General features: G+C 45.2%; 1 protein-coding gene across 1 annotated transcript in view; it reads right to left on the reverse strand.

Moving 5' to 3' along the window:
• LOC115133205 (laminin subunit beta-1-like) overlaps positions 1–7,274 on the reverse strand; it is a 26,289-nt gene extending 19,015 nt beyond the window's left edge. Inside the window, 3 exon segments of the mRNA XM_029666198.2 lie at positions 3,564–3,702; positions 6,202–6,374; positions 7,093–7,274. Of these exon segments, the coding sequence (XP_029522058.2) occupies positions 3,564–3,702; positions 6,202–6,374; positions 7,093–7,123 (343 nt within the window). The 5' untranslated portion in view covers positions 7,124–7,274.
• Positions 7,275–24,260: the final 16,986 nt, after the last annotated feature.

Below are 24,260 nucleotides of genomic sequence, written 5' to 3' on the forward strand. Positions count from 1 at the left end.
ATTAATAACAGATATACTCATCCTCGTCTTCACAGCAACTTTGTCAATATGACTTGACCATGATAAATTACCATCCAATGTTATACCTAGGAGTTTAGCTTCCTCGACTTGCCTCTACAGCCACAACCTTTATGTACAACTCCAGTTGAGGTTTAGGTCTTAGAGAATGTTTTGAACCAAATACAATACCTTTAGTTTGAGATGTATTTAAGACCCATTTATTGTTAATCACCCATTCTGGTACTGACTGTAACTCCTTATTTAGAATTTCAGTGAGCTCACTGGCTTTGGGTGCTGACATGTAAAGTGTGGGATCATCCGTATACTTAGTCATTCTAGCTTTGTGTAAGACCTGTGGCAAATCCTTTGTTAAAATAGAGAATAGTAACGGCCCAAGGCAACTGCCCTGAGGGACACTGCACTGTACATATCTGATGTTAGAGAAGATTCTATCGAAGAACACACTCTGGGTTCTATTGGATAAATAACTCTCCAACCATGTGAAGGCAGGTGGTGTTTTTTCAATAACTTTTATGATCAATAACATCAAAGACTGCACTGAAATCTAACAACACAGTTCCAACTATCATCTTATTATCAATTTATTTGAACCAATCATCTGTCATCTGAGTCAGGGCTGTACAAGTTGAGTGCCCTTCTCTATATGCAGGCTGAAAAATAGCATTGTATTTGGTCAAACACAACCCTCTCCATCAGTTTACTAAGAACAGGCAGCAAACTGATTGGGCGGCTGTTAGGAAAGGCACCTTTGCTGGTTCTATTTTTAGGCAGTGGAATTACTTCAACTTCCTTCCACGGCTGTGGACACACACTCCCTTTCGTCTTTGGTTAAAGATATAGAAAATAGGGGTTGCAATATAGGGTGTGTTTGTAAATTCAATCTGGACAGAGTGCGCTCTGGGCGTTCGTAAATTCAGATGGTTGTCAGATTGTCCATTTGGAAGTTCAGAGCGTTTCGCTCTTGGAGTGTTCAGAGAACATACTGGAAGCTCTGGCCGAGGAGTAGGGTTGATCCGAGGGTTCAGAGAACATACTGGACGCTCTGGCCGAGGAGTAGGGTTGATCCGAGGGTTCTGACCTCACAACGGCAGTCAAGCACCTAAGCTAACTGGCAAACGTTGAACGTATACTGGCTCTGAACATAAAGTATACAGCAACACCTCCCCCATTGGCATTCACGTATTTTCCGTAATTACAGTATATGCATACATTGCTACTGCTGTATCATCAGTATTAGCTAAGTGAGTTTCAGAGATGGCCAGTATATGAATGTTATCCGATGTTAGCAAGTTACTGAGTGAATCCAGGTGAAGGCCATGATCCCTTATTGATGTCACTTGTTAAATCCACTTTAATCAGTGTAGATGAAGGGTAGGAGACAGGTTAAATAAGGATTTTAAAGCCTTGTGTCACGAATATTACCGAAGGTGGCTCCCCTTCCTGTTCGGGTGACGCTCGGCGGTCGTCGTCGCCGGTCTATTAGATGCCACCGATCCCTTTTTCCTTTTCGTTTGTTTTGGTCTAATTGTTTTCACCTGTTCCTTGTTGGAGTTTTGGGATGGGTGTTAGTTAAGTTCGTTTAGCCCGCTGGTGTTTGTGCGGGCTTGTTGTTATTGTACGTTAGTGGTGTATTGTTGATTTTGGGTTTTCGCTGTCCGGTGTTTGTAACAGTGGGTTGTTGTTGTTGTTGTTTGTGCCTGTGTTTTGGGCTTCACCCTATTTTGTACCTGTTCCTGTTACGGAGGACATTTAAACGTTTTTCCCGTTTACCTTCTGCTCTCTAAGTCTGACTCCACACCCATCACACCTTGAGACAATTGCGACACGGATTGTGTATGTGTGCCATTCAGAGGGTGAATGGGCAAGACAAAATATTTAAGTGCCTTTGAAGGAGGTATGATAGTAGGTGCCAGGCGCACCGGTTTGAATGTGTCAAGAACTGCAGCGCTGCTGGGTTTTTCAAGCTCAACAGTTTCCCGTGTGTCAAGAATGGTCCCCCACCAAAAGGACATCCAGCCAACTTGACACAACTTTTTGAAGCATTGGAGTCAAAATGGGCCAGCATCCCTGTGGAACGCTTTCACCACCTTGTCCATGCCCCAACGAATTAAAGCTGTTCTGAGGGCAAAACGTGGTGCAACCAAATGTTTTGTAAACTCAGTATATTAATATTGTCTATTCTTAGCCATTTCTTTGATAGCTTTTCTGAGAAAAAATATATACACTGTATATATGTGTGTGTGATATTGGGCTGAAGCTACTACCCCTGAGGCTTGGCTTGCTCATTTCTCCCAAACTTTTGGGAGGGAGGGAGGACAATGAGCCTGTTGTAGCAGATGTAAGAAATGTTCCCCTGCGCACTGTCAGCTTTCATAGCTGGGATCAGCTCTTTTCCCGCCTCTGGCGCACAGCTTCAGAGAAGTCCTCTTTGAGAAAGATGTTGGTTCCTCTCGTGTTCTTGGCTCTCTCAAACCTCAGGAGCTTGACCACTATCGGCCTGGGTCCGTCACCTGGGCTGGTTACATGTTTTCCAGACCTGTGGGCGCGCTCCACCTCAGTCTTCGTATGATCCATCGGCAGCTTTTCAGTGATCATTTTCCATACTTTCTCCTCAGACTCGGCCCAGTTCTCATGTGAAGACTCTGGTGTGCCTTCCACAACGATGATTGTCCCCCTGGATCTGTTTTCCCAGTCATTGCTAACAAGGATTCATGCTGATGTCATCTCGAGAGGACTTACAGTTTGTTGTCATCTTGCTGCAAGTCTCTTTCAGGACATACACATCTCCCTGGGAGAACTGCAAACTGTTCTTACAGTTCTGAACCTCCCCCCGTCAGATCGTCCATTCTTTCGTTAGTTGAGTCCATCCGTATCTGGACAAAGCTCATGAAGCTATTCTCCTGTTGTTGTAACAACTGCTTGTAAAATCCTTTTTGTTCATTTAAAAGATCATTGACCTGTGATAGAGAAACACTGTCCTCTCCATTACTTCCACCTTTGGCTTTGGACGCCATGGTAGCAATGTAGGCTAACGCTGGTACTACATGCAGTTCCAGACAGGGCAGGTCACAGGGCAGATTTAAACAGCAACAAACAGCAGGGATTTAGACAGCCACAATCCCGGGACAATCCACAGTCCCAGCCAAAAGGGCTGGAAATCTTGCTACGCCAAGCAGCTCTTCAAACTTTTGGTTGGCAGGATCCCTGGACAGATATAGTGGTACCAGCAACCGAGGCTAAAGGCGTCGCGGGATCCAAACTCAAAAGGTAGCTAGTAACCAAACTTTTTCAATAGAATTCTTCTTCAGAGACTTTCAAAACAACAAACCGAGCTCTTCCTCGTTCCGCCCTCATTCAACATGTGATGTCCATTCCGTAACCATAATTGTAACACTAACCCTAAACCTTAAGACTAAAATAGCCTTTTTCCCTTGTGGGGACCGGCGAAATGTCCCAACTTGCCTGAATATTCCTTATTTTACTAGTAAAACCAAAAACATGCGCACAAACACCCACCCACACACACACACACATATTCTCACCATTCTCAGACTGCCACCAGGTCTTGAGGCGGTTGGGGGCGAAGGTGGTGACCAAGTTTTCGATGCTGTGGCTGGTGGTGTGGTTCATCCTCTCATCATACTTCTCCCTGGAGTCACACACAAAACACTTCTTCTCCTCCTACAGAGAGCGAGGGAGGAGAGAGAGAGTGTCTCAGTACTGTGAAAAACGTGCTCATTCACCTAATTATAGAGCTAGCACTCAGTCTGTCATCACACACACATAGTATGGGTAGGAATGGGGCCCTAAAATTTGTGTGTGATTTGTGTGTGTGTGTGTGTGTGTGTGTGTGTGTGTGTGTGTGTGTGTGTGTGTGTGTGTGTGTGTGTGTGTGTGTGTGTGTGTGTGTGTGTGTGTGTGTGTGTGTGTGTGTGTGCATGACTAACTCCATGAGGTCAAATGCTATTCCTAGGGGGTTTAGGGTTAAGGATAGAATTAGTGTAAGGGTTAGAATTACATTAAGGGTTAGGAGCTAGGGTTCATTTTAGGGTTAGGAGCTAGGGTTCATTTTAGAGTTAGGAGCTAGGCTTAGGGTTAAGGTTAGATTTTTGGCTTAAGGTTAAGGTTAGGGTTAAGGTTTTGGGCTCCCGAGTGGCGCAGCGGTCTAAGGCACTGCATCTCAGTGCTAGAGGCGTCACTACAGACCCTGGTTAGATTCCAGGCTGTTTCACAACCGGCTATGATTGGGAGTCCCATAGGGCGGCACACATTTGGCCCAGCGTCGTCTGGGTTGGGATTGGCCGGGGTAGGCCGTCATTGTAAATAAGAATTTGTTCTGAACTGACTTGCCTAGTTAAATAAAGGTTCAATTTTAAAAAAAAGGTTAGGATAAGAGTATGGGTTAGAGAAAATAGGATGTTGAATTGTGTATTCCCACAAGGTTAGCTGTACAAGACTGTGTGTGTGTGTGTGTGTGTGTGTGTGTGTGTGTGTGTGTGTGTGTGTGTGTGGGTGTGTGTGTGTGTGTGTGTGTGTGTGTGTGTGTGTGTGTGTGTGTGTGTGTGTGTGTGTGTGTGCGCATGCGTGTGTCTGAGTGTGTATATCCTGTAGCGTAGATAATAGTTTATTCTACTCTCTAGGTTCACTGCCCCCCTTAGCAGCTAATAGGGCTGGGCCACATATGATCGATACACTCACTGGTCCTCTGTAGTTCAGTTGGTAGAGCATGGCACTTGCAACGCAAAGATGGTGGGTTTGATTCCCTGGATGGGACCACCCATAAGTAAAACGTGTGCAGGCATGACTGTAAGTCGCTTTGGATGAAAGCGTCTGCTAAATGATGATTATTATTATATTACACCTGTCCAGCAGGTGTATGATTTAACACTTCATTGTGTTTCCAAAAATGGTGTTGTAACGTAATGGTGTACTGCAGTACAGTGTAATATTTGAGTGGACGAAAGAGACTCTATGGTATTGTGCTGCGTGGGAGTCTTGGCATTTTCCCTCCACAATAAGCATTGTGTGCCACACAATCACCGCCCTGTGTGCTTATCATGGGGGGTGAGGAGGGGAGAGTGCATGATCGGGGTTATTCCGTTATTCCAGAATCCCCTCGGGGGTGAACGCCTACAGAATGTGTCCATGTGAAGGGGGTGTTATCTACCAATGGGCTGTGGGACGATTAACGAAACATTGGAACATTCTAGGATGAGTCATCGTAATGAGGAGGAGAACGGGGGATGAGGAGAAGAGTCTAGTGCAAATAATTCTGGGAGCAGACTTTGCCTAACGGGGGAGTGGAAGCTAGACCACTTAGCAGTTACAAGTGGTCACATTTCAACACAGTTAAAACTTGGGTGTGCAGATAGATTGGAAAGCAACTGCTTGGATGAAATTAGAAGGTTGTGAAATCCTCACTCCCACACTTGTTAGGAAGATACAGTGCAGAGAGTAGGGTGTGTGTGTGTGTGTGTGTGTGTGTGTGTGTGTGTGTGTGTGTGTGTGTGTGTGTGTGTGTGTGTGTGTGTGCGTGCGTGTAAGACAATCCAGAATCTGTGTGTGTAGGCAAAACCATCTGGAGAGCAGACAAACCTTCTGCTGCAAATGTAATGGTCATATTGTATCACATTACCTACAGGAGGTGTAATTCCCCTATCCGAACCCTTGGGACTTAGATTTTTAGACATTTTAGCAGTTTTTAAGCTAATTTCTGGAAATTCTACACATTTTGTCATGTTAATATGATATCCGTGAGATATCATAATCAATGGGGGGAGTTCAGGGACCTTGGGCACGACCCTTCATCCATGGTCAGTAATTCGCCCATGATTTGGGGGGAACCGTGATGAAAGTATAACGTTTTTATTTGATTTGGATTCCATTTAGATTTGGTGTCACTGGCCTACACACAGTACCCAATCATTTCAAAGTGGAATTATGGTTCTATACATTTTTACAAATGAATGAAAAATGAAAAAAATGAAATGTCTTAAGTCAATAAGGAAAACTGCTGATGCACAACCGAATTTCGAAATTGCACCTTATGTATTCTACTTTTCAAACTCAGTTGAGAGCAAACGCTTATCTCGGCTCCTAGCGGCTGCTTACGCCCACTGTCGGCCCTGTCTAGGTGTAGTGCACCGATAGTATCTGTGCCCCAGGTGTGAGGTGTCGTACCTCCAAGTGACCAACGATGCAAAAGCGCTCAGGCTTCTCAATGCCGCAGGTGGAGGAGGCGGTGAGTTTGTGCGCACGGCCGATCAGAAGGTCCCCGGTGGCGGGGTAGCAGCTCCCCTCAGTGCACACATCCCCAAACTCCGGCAGCTGGGCAAAGGAGCGCCACCCGAGGGCTGAGCGACAGAAACAGCGGTGAGAGTAGCTGATGATGCCGCACGGGCGAGCAAAACATGTCTGGAGTATAACTCCCCATGCAACTATTATGCTATAGAACTCAACTATCCCACAGTTAAAAATCTGTACAAATGTTTCTATTTTAGACGTAAGAGACGTGTCTCTGCATTGCTATCACAGATTCCCTTTAGTCTATTTCATCACTGGGTATAAAAAACATAATGGTCACAAGATATGCCTCTCTTCGGTTAATTTAATTGAAATCACATGGATTCGCTTTCCTATCGATCCCTGTGGGGTGACTGTTTATGAAAACAGGCTGCTATGTTCGAGAACAACATCGACAGTTATTGACTGTACAAAATAGCTTCTGTAAACGAAAGCTAGTTGCAAATAATGTGCACAAAACATCTTTAAACGTGCACTGTGGACTGAGACATCTGATATGTATAAACTGTTGAACACATTTTAGATGTTTAAATAATGGCTTACAGATGTTCCTCATTAAATGTCCCCATGGTCCTGGATAAGTGAGTGAAAAGGAACACTGGAATTAAACTCCTCTATTGGATATCTTCACGTTTTACCTTTCCTCTTAAGACAATACTTGGCTTTAGGCAACTCCTCAAAGGAATAGAACATACTTCAGCTAGCTACCTGCGCAGTAGGAAATTCACTCTATAAAACGATACAATTTCATGTAAAAACAATACTTACTCAAAAGTGATGCGATGTGCAATATCAGCATTTTCGAGCATGAAACATTGATAATTATCCCTCGGGTTGTTGTCAGCAAGTCCTGAAGCAGTTGTGTACGTGAGTGTCTCTGTGTGTGTTTGTGAACGAGTGGTCTCTGTAACTCTGTTCTAGGAGTTCGTGGCGAGCCCCAAACTGTGCATCCCACGCGCTCCCGAGTCTCAACCCTCCTGGCAGGCTATGCAGCGCAGCGTGCTAACGAAGATAAGCGCGCCCACTTGGCGCACCACATTCAGCCAGGAATTTCTTTAATTACATCATATAAGTAAATGACTTGTAAAGTTAATAGACTGATCTAGGTGTGTCAAATCAAAGTTGTGGTTAGTGTGCTTAGGCTACTGAGATCATAAGAACATATACAAAGGAGATAATTGTGGACTACAGGAAAAGGAGTACCAAGCATGCTCCCATTCTCATCCACAGGGCTGTAGTGGAGCAGATTGAGAGTTTCAAGTTCCTTGGTGTCCACATCACCAACAAATTAGCATGGTCCAAGCACACCAAGACAGTCGTGAAGAGGGCACGACAAAAACCTATTCCCCCTCAGGAGACTGAAAATATTTAGCATAGGTCCTCAAATCCTCAAAAGGTTTTACAGCTGCACCATCTAGAGCATCCTGACTGGTTGCATCCCTCCAACCCCAAGTCACTACAGAGGGTAGTGCGTGTGGCCCAGTGCATCACTGGGGCCAAGCTTCCTGCCATCCAGGAGCTCTATACCAGACGGTGTCAGAGGAAGGCCCTAAAAATGGTCAAAGACTCCAGCCACCCTAGTCATAACTGTTCTCTCTGCTAACTGAGCTCCAAGTTTAGGTCCAAGAGGCTTCTAAACAGCTTCTAACCCCAAGCCTTAAGATTCCTGAACAGCTAATCAAATGGCTACCCAGACTATTTGCATTGCCCCCCCCTTCTACACTGCTGCTACTCTCTGTTATTATCTATGCATAGTTACTTTAATAGCTCTACCTACATGTACATATTACTTCAATTACCTCGACACCGGTGCCCCCGTACACTGACTCTGTACCGGTACCCCCTGTATTTAGCCTCACTTTTGTTATTTACTGCTGCTCTTTAATTATTTGTTATTCTTATCTCTTACTGTTTTTTAGGCATTTTCTTAAAACTGCATTGTTGTAAGTAAGCATTTCACTGTAAGTTCTACACCTGTTGTATTCGGCGCATGTGACAAAATAAAATGTGATTTGATATCAGTCGGTCTATGTGTAGCTCTGGAAGGCATGGCTGCACATACAGTACCTGCCATGTTACACAAGACCAACTTCACTGTTCTTCTGACTGACCTCAGAAGGAGAGTTTCCCAGCTAGCAATGAGGAATCAGCCCAGAAGTGGCCCTCTTCTGATTGAATCGGCTCGGAATTTAAAGGAATGACTGCCCAGAATCGGCCCAAGTACATCGGGTCATTTCAGAGTACCAGAATTCAGCCGACTTTGCCTGCATCTTCCCAGAATCCCCCCCAGAAGCGGCCAATGCAAATTTAAATGAATGTATACAAACTCACCAGATTTAGTCGTTTAAAATATTACTATTATACATTTTATACATACAAATTATATCCATCTACACAAAAACATTTCGTGTTGGGGGAAACACCATATACCTGGTGACCGTGTCAGCCTGCATGCGCTTAGCCTGCCACAGGAGTCACTACAGCGCGATGGGACAAGGACATCCCAGCTAGCCAAACTCTCCCCTAACTCAGACGTCTCACGGGTCTCGAACCAGCATCTGTAGCAACGCAGTTTGCACTGCGATGCATTGTTTTAGATCGCTGCGCCATTCGGGAGGCTCGTCCAAGTTTTTAATGCTTATCAATTGCCTCGCACAAAGAATCAAAATACTAAAATATTACACCGGACTCTTAAGTATTTTCATTTAAATGTTCATTATTTTTTTTTGATCACAGAAACAGTGAGGAAAATATGGAAAAAATAAATAAATAATGAAATGTTAATGTTAATTATATAAAGCAGCTTGGCCGAGTTCCAAGTAATGCATTTGGGCTAGATAACTCTCACCGGAATCGGCCCGAGCTCAATCCCTGCATCCTAGCCATAAGTAATACTGCCGAAAGTGGCCCAGACATTGGCCGTGTCTGACTCTCAACCGAGTGCCCCGACTCTCAGCCGGAATCGGCCCAGATCCACTGTGCTAATTGGATGGGTACTTTACCACGTCAAGCATAGAACTCCACATTATCCGTCTCTGGCGGACAGAGGGACACACACAGGGGCCATTTTCTGTGTTCGTAGTAGACTGCTTATTTAGCAGGTGGGCACAGATGGGTGAAAAATCCTATTCTGGCAGAATCAGTCCCCTATTGGGCTAAACCCTGGACATGCCTGTCATTGAGTTAGACAATGGACACAGTTATGACAAATGGCAAAGAGGCAGGTGCCCATAGTTACCCCTAGGTAAATAGACATAGCATCTCCCTGAACACTGAAAGTTAAAGATTATTCCCTTCTCAGTGTGTGTGTGTGCACAGGCTATGTGAGTTAAAGATGATTCCCTCCTCGGTGCTGAATTAAATTGCCTGGATTGTGAACTGTAAAATCAAGACATGTTTATTAGTTTTCTAAACACTCTATCCATCAAGTTCAATGGGGTTTATTTAAACATGTAGACCAGGATTTCTTAAACTTGGCCGTGGGGCCCCACCTGGGTGCACGTTTTGGTTTTTACCCTAGCACTACACAGCTGAATCAAATAATCTAAGCTTGATGATGAAGTGGTTATTTGAATCAGCTGTGTGGTGTAGGTCAAAAACCAAAACATGCACGGGGGGGCTAGGGCCGAGTTTTGGAAACAATAGTTTAGACTGCAACCTATGTATGAAACATCTCAGAGCAGGAGTGCTGATCTAGGATCAGTTCTGGCTTTCAGATCATAATGAAATAGATTAAATGTGACAGGGGGATCCTTACACTCGATCAACACTCCTACTCTGAGACGTTTAGGAATACAGCCCCAGGACTCATCCATTGACCACCACTACATATGTGCATACATTACCCTCGTGTGGTATTATGAAGAACTGCAAGAGACATACCAAATAGCTCTCATGCTCTCAATAGCAACAGATATTGCTCAAATTCTTCCTCTGATTAATTATAAACATCATAGACAATACATTTCCTAATGTTTCCTCGTGAATCAAAAAAATTGAATCGGTCAACTGTGTACTATGGCAGTTAGGTTATAGTCACAGGTGTTAACACTATGGGAAGGTTGAAACTCAGACAGTACAGTGAATGAGAGACTCGTTCATACTAGGTCCTGGAGGCTTCTCGGGCGTGACATCACAGCTTGGCCTTAGGGACAGAGTCATGTCTGGGTTACAGGTGTTGCCTTAGAAAGCCAAGGATCTTTTCCCATGAGTCTTCTTGAGCATTGGCGTGCTGCTTTGGGTACCCTCCCCACACAACATGATCACTGCAACACACACACACAAGCATTAGTTACTTTGCGAGTAAAGAATTGGTTATACATATCTTGGTTCCGGTGTGTATACTGTAGGTGTGAGCATTGTGTGTGTACAGTGCCTTTCTGTCGTGTTTGAGGCACTATGAAGTTGCTGGATCTGAAGTGGCTCTGAAGTTGGGTGTGTAGGGCAGCTTAATGAGGTGTCCAGCATCAGGGTATTGTAGAATGGTCAGTAGGTGCTCGTTACCCGCTGTACGCATCATCTGGGCTATCTGCAGGTCAGAGGTCACATTCAGCGTCAATCACAATTATTGATTTCATAGGAAGCTTGTTTGTGTGTGTGTGTACTCACGTCCTTGACAGACTCCACTGTGGCCTAGTTCTGATCATCCTCCCTGACAGCCAACATCAATGGACACTTTATCCTCACCATCTGTCAGAAGTCACTCTAATGAGTAAACAAACCCACTGTGTGTGTTTTAACTTACATCCACCTTCTCTCCAAGATTGATTGGGATAGGCAGAATGATGTCTCTCCGGCCCTCTTCATCAAATTGGGTCTTATACCCGTCCCTGGCAAGAAAAACAATTATGTTTTTAGTCTATATTTCTTAAATTGGGCTGTATGTCACAGGCTTCAAAATCTCGATATTTTACAGCTTCACTTCGAACAAATGTGTTTATGTCATGTATTGTCATGTTATGTCTTGTCCCTGTGCTTTCTCTTCTCTTCGTTTCCCCCTGCTGGTCGTATGTCTTGAGAGGCAGGTAAAGCAAGCACTCACTCACACTCCTTCGCCGCGCGCTTGTCCTAGGAACCTTCTGTTCGTTCCCGTTCCTACTCGTCTGGCCGTTCTTCAGTGGGCTCACTCTGCCAAGTTAGCCGGCCACCCCGGCGTTCGGGGTACGCTTGCTTCTATTCGCCAGCGTTTTTGGTGGCCCACTCAGGAGCGTGACACGCGTCGTTTCGTGGCTGCTTGTTCGGACTGCGCACAGACTAAGTCCGGTAACTCTCCTCCTGCCGGCCGTCTCAGACCGCTTTCCATTCCATCTCGACCGTGGTCTCACATCGCCTTAGACTTTATTACCGGTCTGCCTTCGTCAGCGGGGAAGACTGTTATTCTAACGGTTGTCGATAGGTTCGCTAAGGCGGCTCATTTTATTCCCCTCGCTAAGCTTCCTTCTGCTAAAGAGACGGCACAAATCATCATTGAGAGTGTTTTCAGAATTCATGGCCTTCCGTCAGACGCCGTTTCGGACAGGGGTCCGCAATTCACGTCTCAATTTTGGAGGGAGTTTTGCCGTTTGATTGGGGCTTCCGTCAGTCTCTCTTCCGGTTTTCACCCCCAGTCTAACGGTCAAGCAGAACGGGCCAATCAGACTATTGGTCGCATCTTACGCAGTCTTTCCTTTCGAAACCCTGCGTCTTGGGCAGAACAGCTCCCCTGGGCAGAATACGCTCACAACTCGCTTCTCTCCTTTTCAGAGTAGCCTCAGGTACCAGCCTCCTCTGTTCTCGTCCCAGCTCGCCGAGTCCAGCGTCCCCTCCGCTCAGGCTTTTGTCCAACGTTGTGAGCGCACCTGGAAGAGGGTTAGGTCTGCACTTTGCCGTTATAGGGCGCAGACTGTGAGAGCCGCTAATAAGCGTAGGACTAAGAGTCCTAGGTATTGTCGCGGTCAGAGAGTATGGCTCTCCACTCGTAACCTTCCCCTTATGACAGCTTCTCGCAAATTGACCCCGCGGTTCATTGGTCCGTTCCGTATTTCTCAGGTCGTTAATCCTGTCGCAGTGCGACTTCTTCTTCCGCGACATCTTCGTCGCGTCCACCCGGTCTTCCATGTCTCCTGTGTCAAGCCTTTTCTTCACGCCCCCGTTCGTCCCCCCCCCCCCGTCCTTGTCGAGGGCGCACCTATCTACAGGGTCCGGAAGATTATGGACATGCGTCCTCGGGGCCGTGGTCATCAGTACCTAGTGGATTGGGAGGGGTACGGTCCTGAGGAAAGGAGTTGGGTTCCATCTCGGGACGTGCTGGACCGTTCGCTGATCGATGATTTCCTCCGTTGCCGCCAGGTTTCCTCCTCGAGTGCGCCAGGAGGCGCTCGGTGAGTGGGGGGGGGTACTGTCATGTATTGTCATGTTATGTCTTGTCCCTGTGCTTTCTCTTCTCTTCGTTTCCCCCTGCTGGTCGTATTAGGTTACTTTCTCTCTCTCTATCTCTCTCTCTCTCTATCGTTCCGTTCCTGCTCCCAGCTGTTCCTCATTCTCCTAACGACCTCGTTTACTCTCTCACACCTGTCTCCTCTTTTGCCCTCTGATTAAGTCTCTATTTCTCTCTCTGTTTCTGCTTCTGTCCTTGTCGGATTCTTGTTTGCTTTGCCCTTGTCCCGTCCTGTCGTAATCTGCCTCTTCATCAGATGCTGCGTGTGAGCAGGTGTCTCTGTCCTCTACGGCCCGCGCCTACCCGGAGGGACCAGCAGTCTGTTGCCGCTAGCCCTGCTATTCTCCTCTACTACTAGAAGGGGAACTCTCCTGTAAAGATAGAGGATTTATGTTTTCCCTGTTTGGACATCTCCTGTAAAGATTGAGGATTTATGTTTTCCCTGTTTGGACATTAAAGGACTCTGTTTCTGTTAAATCGCTTTTGGGTCCTCACTCACCTGCATAACAGTTTATTTTTCATTCACAAATGGTGGTTGTCACTCACTCGTTCATCTTCGTGAACACTTCGTGGATGAACTTGTTGAACGGCTAGACGTGACTCCCACTGATACACGCCCAGCATCTGGGCTGGAATACACACAGTATTTATTGTTTACACACTAAACAAACTCATAAGCTTATACACATGGTCAGTCTTGGGACAATAAAGCTTTCTGAATCTGGATTCACACTATATACAGTGCCTTCGGAAAGTATTCAGATCACTTGACTTTTTCCACATTTTGTTAGGTTACAGCCTGGTTTTAAAATTGATTAAATTGTTTTTTCCCCCTCAGGAATCTACACACATTACCCCATAATCACAAAGCAAAAACAGGCTAAGACATTTTTGCTAATTTACTAAAAATAAAAATGGAAAAATCACATTTACGTAAGTATTCAGACCATTTACTCAGTACTTTGTTGAAGCCCCTTTAGCAGCAATTACAGCCCCGTGTATTCTTGGGTATGATGCTACAAGCTTAACACACCTGTATTTGGAGAGTTTCTCCATTCTTCTCTATAGATCCTCTCAAACTCTGTCAGGTTGGATGGGGAGAGTCGCTGCACAGCTATTTTCAGGTCTCTTCAGAGATGTTCGATGGGGTTCAAGTCCAGGCTCTGGCTGGGCCACTCAAGGACATTGAGACATGTGTCAAAACCACTCCTGCGTTGTCTTGGCTGTGTGTTTAGGGTCGTTGTCCTGTTGGAAGGTGAACCTTTGCCCCTGTCTGAGGTCCTAAGCGCTCTGGAGCAGGTTTTCATCAAGGATCTCTCTGTACTTTGCTCTGTTCATCTTTCCCTCGATCCTGACTAGTCTCCCAGTCCCTGCCGCTGAAAAAATGTCCCCACAGCATGATGCTGCCACCACCATGTGTCACGACTTCTGCCGAAGTCGGTTCCTCTCCTTGTTCGGCGGTCGACATCACCGGTCTTCTAGCCATCACCGATCCATTTTTCATGTTCCATTTGCTTTGTATGATTGTCACACCCACCTGTTTTCAATTTCCTAATTACATGTTGTATATGTTCCCTCTGTTTCCCCCATGTCCTTGTTGGGAATTGTTTATTGTAAAGTACGTGTGCTTTATGGAACTGGGGCGATATGGGTTTTGTGCCTATGTATTTATTGTTATTTTTGTACGCCGGTAGTTATGTATATTAAACGGCTCCGGCTATTTACCAAGTCTGCTCTCCTGCGTTTGACTTCTATGCGACCAGTTACACACCCTTGACACCATGCTTCACGGTAGGGATGTTGCCTGGTTTCCTCCAGACGTGACGTTTGTTAATCAGGCCAAAGAGTTCAATCTTGGTTTCATCAGACTAAAAAATCTTGTTTCTCTTGGCCCTTTGGAAAACTCCAAGCAGGCTGTCATGTGCCTTTTACTGAGGAGTGGCTTCCGTCTGGCTATTCTACCATAAAGGTCTGATTTGTGGAGTTCTGCAGAGATGGTTGTCCTTTTGGAAGGTTCTCCCATCTCCACATAGGAACTCTAGAGCTCTGTCAGAGTGACCATCGGGTTCTTCCCTGACCAAGACCCTTCTCCCCCAATTGCTCAGTTTGGCTGGGCGGCTGGCTCCAGGAAGAGACTTGGGGGCTCCAAACTTCCCCCATTTAAGAATGACAGAGGCCAGGCGTCCCGAGTGGCGCAGTGGTCTAAGGCATTGCAGTGCTAGCTGTGCCACTAGAGATCCTGGTTCGAGTCAAGACTGTCGCAGCCGGCTGCAACCAGGAGACCCATGCGGCGGCGCCCAATTGTCCCAGCATCATTTGGGTTAGGGGAGGGTTTGGCCGGCAGGGATGTTCTTGTCCCATCGTGCTCTAGCAACTCCTGTGGCGGGCTGGGTGCAATGCATGCTGACACAGTTGCCAGGCACACAGTGTTTCCTCCAACACAGTGGTGCTTTGGGTTAAGCGGGTGTTGTGCCAAGAAGCAGTGAGACTTGGCTTGGTTGTGTTTCAGAGGACGCACAACCTTCACCTCTCCCCAGTCTGTACAGGAGTTGACCGATGAGACAAGACTGTAACTACCAATTGGATACCATGAAAAAGGGGTAAAAGTTTTTTTTTTAAGAAAGAATGATGGCCACTGTGTTCTTGGGGACCTCCAATGCTGCAGACATTTTTTGGTAACCTTCCCCAGATCTGTGCCTCAACACAATCCTGTCTCGTAGCTCTAAGGATAATTCCTTCAACCTCATGTCTTGGTTTTTGCTCTGAAATGCGCTGTTGGACCTTACATAGACAGGTGTGTGCCTTTCCAAAAAATGTCCAATCAATTGAATTTACCACAGGTGGACTCCACTGAAGTTGTAGAAACATCTCAAGGATGATCAATGGAAACAGGATGCACCAGAGCTCAAATTCGAATCGCATAGCAAAGGATCTACAAACGTATGTAAATAAGATATTTCTGCTTTTCATTTTTTGTAAATTTGCAAAAAATTCTTAACCTCTTTTCGTTTTGTCATTATGGGGTATTGTGTGTAGATTGCTGAGGATTTTTCATTTTCATTTTTATTATTCAGATTGTACAGGCAGTTAAGTCGGCAGATATAACTTTTACATTTAAACAGGATTTGAACAAAACATTTTCATAAAGAATGTCCATTCCAAAAACCAGGCATCTGGCATCTAGGGTGTATACATTCTTAAACTAAAAAACAAGGGGACTACACCTTTTTGTCTCTATTTCATCAAGCAGTAGAAGATGGACTACACACAAATGCAGCAGTTATCTTGCTGGGAATTAACCTCCCATAATATACACCAAATGCTTCCATGCTCATGTCACTAACTCTCATTGCTAAAAGGGTCATTTTAAGGCACTGGAAAGAGAAGCAGTCACCCTCATTTGGAGAATGGCTCAAACTGTCAATGACCACTGTCAAATTTGAGAACTATTGCAAATGGAAAGTTAAAGGAATATTTAAAAAATATGGGCCAAGTTTGAAGTTACTGTCTTGGAGTGAATGAAAACAGGGGAAAATATATGATATTTATAAGATGTAATTAATACTAATCATGTATATTGATACATGTATATTGAACATTTTTGATACATATTATTGATTAGTATAATGATTTTTTATTTTATACAAATAATGTGCATAATGAGAAACTGCTGGCAATTTTATCATGACTCCATCTTTACCATTATTCATAATATGAATAACCTATTTATTTCTTGTTCGTTGCAGCCCTCCCATATATGCAAAATTTGTATTTACACTTGTTAGTTGCAGAACTCCCATATATGCAAAAATTGTATTTACACGGAACAAAAATATAAAACACAACATGCAACGATTTCAAAGATTTTACTGAGTCACAGCTCATAAGGAAATCAATCAATTTTAAGCCCTAATCTATGGATTTCACATGACTGGGAATACAGGTATGCATCTGTTAGTCACAGATACACTGTATATACACAAAAGTATGTGGACACCCATTCAAATTAGTGGTTTCGGCTATTTCAGCCACACCTGTTGTTACAGGTGTACAAAATCGGGCACACCGCCATGCAATCTCCATAGACAAACCTTGTCAGGAGAATGGCCATCACTGAAGAGCTCAGTGACATTCAACGTGGCACTGTGATAGAATGCAACCTTTCTAACGAATCAGTTGGTCAAATTTCTGCCCTGCTAGAGCTGCTCCTGAGTGGCGCTGCAGTTTAAGGCACTGCATCAGAGTGCTAGAGGCGTCACTACAGACCCTGGTTCGATCCTGGGCAGTATCATAATGGGCCTTGATTGAGAGTCCCATAGGGCGGCGCACAATTGGCCCAGCGTCACTCGGGTTAGTTAGGGTAGGGTTTGGCAGGCCGTCATTGTAAATAAGAAATTGTTCTTAACTGACTTGCCTAATTAAATTAAATTAAATGTAAGTGTTCTTAATGTGAAGTGGAAATGTCTAGGAGCAACAACGGCTCAGCCGCGAAGTGGTACGCCACACAAGCTCACAGAACAGGAATGTCGAGTATTGAAGCGTGTGGCACGTAAAAATCCTCTGTCCTCAGTTGCAACACTCACTACTGAGTTCCAAGCTGCCTCTGGAAGCAACGTCAGCACAATAACTGGTCTTAGGGAGCTTCCTGAAATCGGTTTCCATGGCCGAGCAGCCGCACGCACACAAGCCTAAAATCACCATGAACAATGCCAAGCGTTAGCTGGAGCTCGCAGCCATTGGACTCTGGAGCAGTGAAAACATGTTCTTTGTAGTGATGAATCACACTTTAACATCTGGCAGTTCGACGAACGAATCTGGGTTTGGCAGATGCCAGGAGAACGCTACCTGCCCCAATGCATAGAGCCAACTGTAAAGTTCTGGTGGAGGAGGAATAATGGTCTGGGACTGTTTTTCACAGTTCGGGCTAGGCCCCTTAGTTCCAGTGAAGCGACATCTTAAAACTACAGGATACAATTACATTCTATATGATTCTGTGCTTCCAACTTTGCAGCAACAGTTTTGGGAAGGCCCTTTCCTTTTAAAGCATGACAATAAGCCTGTGCACAAAGCGAGGTCCATACAGAAATGGTTTGTCGAGATTGATGCAGAAGAAATTGACTGGCCTGCACAGAGCCCTGACCTCAACCCCATCGAACACCTTTGGGATGAATTGGAATGCCAACTGCGAGGCCAGGCCTAATCGCCCAACATCAGTGCCCAACCTTACTAATGGCTGAGTGAAAGCAAGTCCCCAAAGCCTTCCCAGATAAGTGGAAGCTGTTATAGCAGCAAAGGGGGGGCCATATTATATTATGGCCAATCCATATTAATGCCCACAATTTTGAAATTACATTTTTTGACGAGCAGGTGTCCACATACTTCTGGCCATGTAGTGTACCTTTTAAAAAAAGATGGATCAGAAAACCAGTCAGTATCTGGTGTGACCATCATTTGTCTCGTGCAGCACAAAATATCTCCTTGGCATAGAGTTGTTAGGTTCTAAATTTAACAGAGAAAAAAAACAGACAGATGCTTAGTAAAGCTCAAACCAAGTTTATTCACCCACTGGGTCATACAGCTGCATAACACAAAGCACATACTCACACAAGCGCTAGTATTTAACCCTTTCTCCTATGCTGAGTTTCCTCCTACACATCTGAGCAGCCAATACATCTCTGTTGCTAGACAGAACCTTCGTGATATCTGTTCTTCCTCACCTCATCTGACCTGATTTCTGCCCAAATCCATGGCTGTCATATTGACCTGTACCAGACTGTGTCTCTTCTCCCACAGGATCTCTGATGACTAACAATAACATATACTGACAGAATGTAAACGTTATACATTCCCCTCTCTCCCTCAGTGACATAAATAATTATATTTCATATTTCATGTTAAGAAGTTAGAACCCAACTGAGTTGATCAGGCTGTTGATTGTGGCCTGTGGAATGTTGTCCCTCTTCCTCTTCAATTTCTGTGCGAAGTTGCTGGATGTTTGTTGGGAACTGGAACACGCGGTCACACATGTCGATCTGGTGAGAATGCAGGCCATGGAAGAGCTGGGACATTTTCAACTTCCAGGAATTATGTACAGATCACACAAAGTTAGTGGCACCTTAATTGGGGAGAACGGGCACATGGTAATGAGTGGAAGGTATAAAATACATAAAACACGTGGTTTCCAGGTGTTTAATGCCATTCTATTTGTTCCGTTGCGGCCATTATTATGAGCTGCTCTCCCCTCAGCGGTCGTCTGTGGTACAGATCCTTGTGACATGGGGCCGTGTATTATCATGCTGAAACGTGAGGTGATGGCGGCAGATGGAAAGGCACGACAATGGACCTCAGGATCTGGTCACGGTACCTCTCTGCATTCAAATTGCCATCGATAAAATGCAAATGTGTTCGTTGTCCGTAGCTTATGCCTGCCCATACCATAACCCCACCGCTACCATGGGGCACCCTGTTCACACAACTCCACACACGTGGAACTGCGGATGTGAGGTCGTTTGGACGTACTGCCAAATTCTCTAAAACGATGTTGGAGGTGGCTTATGGTAGATAACTCAACGTTAAATTATCTGGACATTCCTGTAGTCAGCATGCCAATTGCACCCTCCCTCAAAACTTGAGACATCTGTGGCATTGTGTTGTGTGACAAAACCGCACATTTTAGAATGGCCTTTTATTGTCCCCAGCTCAAGGTGCACCTGCTTCTTGATATGCCACACCTGTCAGGTGGATGGATTATCTTGGCAAAGGAGAAATGCTCGCTAACAGGGATGTAAACAAATTTGTGCGCAACTCATTACAGATGCACTGCATCATTACCACTCATGGTTACAAATGCAACAGACCTGCGAGAGCAAACCCTAATTCCCAGTTGTGGACACAGGGAAAAACATTGCAGGCAGAAGACAAGCTAAATAAAAACATCAGAATATAATTAACGACAACATCATCATCAACATCGCAAGGAAGGTAAATAAAATGAGTGATCTTTAAAACAGTAAAAAGTTAGCACGTTGCTTTGGAGGAGAGCTGCCGTCAATCACTGTGCCTGCATTGGGAGGCAGTGGCTGTAGGAAGCCCTTCACTATGGTATCTCGATTGCCGAGAACAAAACGGGAATAACTGGCTGTGTCATATCAAAATTGCCGAATACAACAGGTATTCCTTACAGTGAAATGCTTACTTACAAGCTCTTAAACAACAATGCAGTTTAAAAAAAAAGTGTTGAGTAAAAAATTGTTGAGGCAATTGAGGTAATATGTACATATTAGGTAGAGTTAAAGTGACTGTGCATAGATAATAAACAGAGAGTAGCAGAAGCGTAAAGGGGGGGAGGAGGGGACATTTGATTAGCTTTTCAGCAGTCTTATGGCTTGGGGGTAGAAGCTGTTAAGAAGCCTTTTGGACCTAGACTTGGTGCTCCGGTACCGCTTGCCGTGCAGTAGCAGAGAGAACCGTCTATGACCAGGGTGGCTGGAGTCTTTGACGATTTTTGGGGCCTTCCTCTGACACCACCTGGTATAGAGGTCCTGGATAGCAGGAAGCTTGGCCCCAGTGATGCACTGGACCATACACATTACCCTCTGTATTGCCTTGCGGTCGGAGGCCGAGCAGTTGCCACACCAGGCAGTGATGCTACCAGTCACGATGCTCTCGAATGTGCAGCTGAATAACTTTTTGAGGATCTGAGGACCCATGCCAAATCTTTTCAGTCTCCTGAGGGGGAATAGGCTTTGTCGTCCCTTCACGACTGTCTTGGTGTGTTTGGACCATGAAAGTTTGTTGGTGATGTGGACACCAAGGAACTTGAAGCTGTCAATCTACTCCACTACAGCCCCATCGATGAGAATGGGGGTGTGCTTAGTCCTCCTTTTCCTGTATATATCTGTATCTGTATCATTTGTCATGATCACGTTGAGTGAGAGGTTGTTATCCTGGCACCACACGGCCAGGTCTCTGACTTCCTCCCTATAGGCTGTCTCATCGTTGTCGGAGATCAGGCCTGTTGACACTGTTGTGTCACCAGCAAACTTAATGACAGTGTTGAAGTCGTGCCTGGCCATGCAATCATGAGTGAACAGGGAGTACAGGAGGGGACTGAGCACGCACCCCTAAGGGGCCCTCGTGTTGAGGATCAGCGTGGCAGATGTGTACATTCTTTTGATGTTCTGTTTGCATAGTTTAGTTTTCATTTCCGGTCACAACTTGCAGACTTGTTTAACTGCTGCTGTGCGTTTTGTTGCTAACCTTACTTTGCTACCTGACAACTTTGCGGTTTTTACTTTTTAATTACCGTTTATATTTTTAGTTTTTCCCTCACTCACCATTTTCGATCCGGACGCTTTATCTGGACATGGTTCGTCAGGACCTCCAACAGCCGAAGCTAAGTAGTAACATTAACATGATGCCTTCTAATTGCAGTCGCTGTACTCATAATATACAGGAGAATGACCGCCTGTACGATCGCCTTATGTGCTGCAAGCCCAGCTTCAGACGCAATTATTAGGCAAGGGTAATTTCAGTGTAGGAAAGGATGAAACAGCATCCGTGCCACCAGTAAGTACAGATAGTAGTATAAATCCCTTTGCACGATCCCCACAGCCGGACAACTTTCTCATGGCTTCTGGAAGGAAATACTGTAGGAATGCTCAACCGGTGTCGCTCATTCAGCCGACAGAAACTTTCAACTGGTTCTCCCCATTAAGGAGCGAGTCGGAGTCAGAGGCCGAGCCTTCTCTGGTCTCTACTCCTCCCGTTACGGGATCTGAGATGCCGAAGCCTCCCACCATTAGCTCTGACAAATTGAAAACCCTAGTCATTGGTGACTCCATTAACCGCAGTATTAGACTTAAAACGAATCATCCAGCGATCATACACTGTTTACCAGGGGGCAGGGCTACCGACGTTAAGGCTAATCTGAAGATGGTGCTGGCTAAAGCTAAAACTGGCGAGTGTAGAGAGTATAGGGATATTGTTACCCACGTCGGCACCAACGATGTTAGGATGAAACAGTCAGAGGTCACCAAGCGCAACATAGCTTCAGTGTGTAAATCAGCCAGAAAGATGTGTCGGCATCGAGTAATTGTCTCTGGCCCCCTCCCAGTTAGGGGGAGTGATGAGCTCTACAGCAGAGTCTCACAACTCAATCGCTGGTTTAAAACTGTTTTCTGCCCCTCCCAAAAGATAGAATTTGTAGATAATTGGCCCTCTTTCTGTGACTCACCCACAAACCGTACCAGGCCTGGCCTACTGAGGAGTGACGGACTCCATCCTAGCTGGAGGTGTGCTCTCATCTTATCTACGAACATAGACAGGGCTCTAACTCCCCTAGCTCCACAATGAAATAGGGTGCAGGCCAGGCAGCAGGCTGTTAGCCAGCCTGCCAGCTTAGTGGAGCCTGCCACTAGTACAGTCAGTGTAGTTAGCTCAGCTATCCCCATTGAGACCTTGCCTGTGCCTCGATCTATGTTAGGCAAAAATAAACATGGCGGTGTTTGCCTTAGCAATCTCACTAGAATAAAGAGCTCCTCCATTCCTGCCATTATTGAAAGAGATCGTGATACCTCACATCTCAAAATAGGGCTACTTAATGTTAGATCCCTCACTTCCAAGGCAGTTATAGTCAATGAACTGATTCACTGATCATAATCTTGATGTGATTGGCCTACCTGAAACATGGCTTAAGCCTGATGAATTTACTGTGTTAAATGAGGCCTCACCTCCTGGTTACAATAGTGACCATATCCCCCGCGCATCCCGCAAAGGCGGAAGTGCTGCTCACATTTACGATAGCAAATTTCAAATTTGTTTTCGTCTTTTGTGCTTCTAGTCATGAAATCTATGCAGCCTACTCAATCACTTTTTATAGCTACTGTTTACAGGCCTCCTGGGCCATATACAGCGTTCCTCACTGAGTTCCCTGAATTCCTATCGGACCTTGTAGTCATAGCAGATAATATTCTAATTTTTGGTGACTTTAATATTCACATGGAAATGTCCACAGACCCACTCCAAAAGGCTTTCGGAGCCATCATCGTGGGTTTTGTCCAACATGTCTCCGGACCTACTCACTGACACAGTCATACTCTGGACCTAGTTTTGTCCCAAGGAATTTATGTTGTGGATCTTAATGTTTTTCCTCATAATCCTGGACTATCGGACCACCATTTTATTACATTTGCAATCGCAATAAATAATCTGCTCAGACCCCAACCAAGGAGCATCAAAAGTCTCAGACAACCCAAAGATTCCTTGATGCCCTTCCAGACTCCCTCTGCCTACCCAAGGACGTCAGAGGATAAAAAATCAGTTAACCACCTAACTGAGGAACTCAATTTATTTAACCTTGCGCAATACCCTAGATGCAGTTGCACCCCTAAAAACTAAAAACATTTGTCATAAGAAACTAGCTCCCTGGTATACAGAAAATACCCGAGCTCTGAAGCAAGCTTCCAGAAAATTGGTACGGAAATGGCGCCACACCAAACTGGAAGTTTTCCGACTAGCTTGGAAAGACAGTACCGTGCAGTATTGAAGAGCCCTCACTGCTGCTTGATCATCCTATTTTTCCAACTTAATTGAGGAAAATAAGAACAACCCAAAATGTATTTTTGATACTGTCACAAAGCTAACTAAAAAGCAGCATTCCCCAAGAGAGGATGGCTTTCACTTCAGCAGTAATACATTTATGAACTTCTTGAGGAAAAGCAAATTACGGACTCCTCTATAAATCTTCGTAGTCCTCCAAAGCTCAGTCCTGAGTCTGCACAACTCTGCCAGGACCTAGGATCAAGGGAGACACTCAAGTGTTTTAGTACTATATCTCTTGACACAATGACAATGAGTCACTAACGTGGTCTTCCTGTCTGGGTTGCCCCCCCTTTGGGTTGTGCCGTGGAGGAGATCTTTGTGGGCTATACTCGGCCTTGTCTCAGGATGGTAAGTTGGTGGTTGAAGATATCCCTCTAGTGGTGTGGGGGCTGTGCTTCGGCAAAGTGTTCCTCTCTAGGTTTCTTCCCTGGTTCCTCTCTAGGCTTCTTCTCAGGTTTTGGCCTTTCTAGGGAGTTTTTCCTAGCCACCGTGCTTCTCCAACTGCATTAAATGCTGTTTGGGATATTAGGCTGGGTTTCTGTACAGCACTTTGATATATCAACTGATGTAAGAAGGGCTATATAAATACATTTGATTTAATTTGTTGTTACCTACCCTTACCACCTGGGGGCGTCCCGTCAGGAAGTCCAGGATCCAGTTGCAGAGGGAGGTGTTTAGTCCCAGGGTCCTTAGCTTAGTGATGAGCTTTGAGGGCACTACGGTGTTGAATGCTGAGCTGTAGTCAATGAATAGCATTCTCACATAGGTATTCCTTTTGTCTATTTGTGAAAGGGCAGTGTGGAGTGCAATAGAGATTGAATCATCTGTGGATCTGTTGGGGCAGTATGTAAATTGGAGTGGGTCTAAGGTTTCTGGGATAATGGTGTTGATGTGAGCCATGACCAGCCCTTCAAAGCAC

Source organism: Oncorhynchus nerka, linkage group LG8, assembly GCF_034236695.1.
Source record: "Oncorhynchus nerka isolate Pitt River linkage group LG8, Oner_Uvic_2.0, whole genome shotgun sequence".
NCBI lineage: Eukaryota > Metazoa > Chordata > Actinopteri > Salmoniformes > Salmonidae > Oncorhynchus > Oncorhynchus nerka.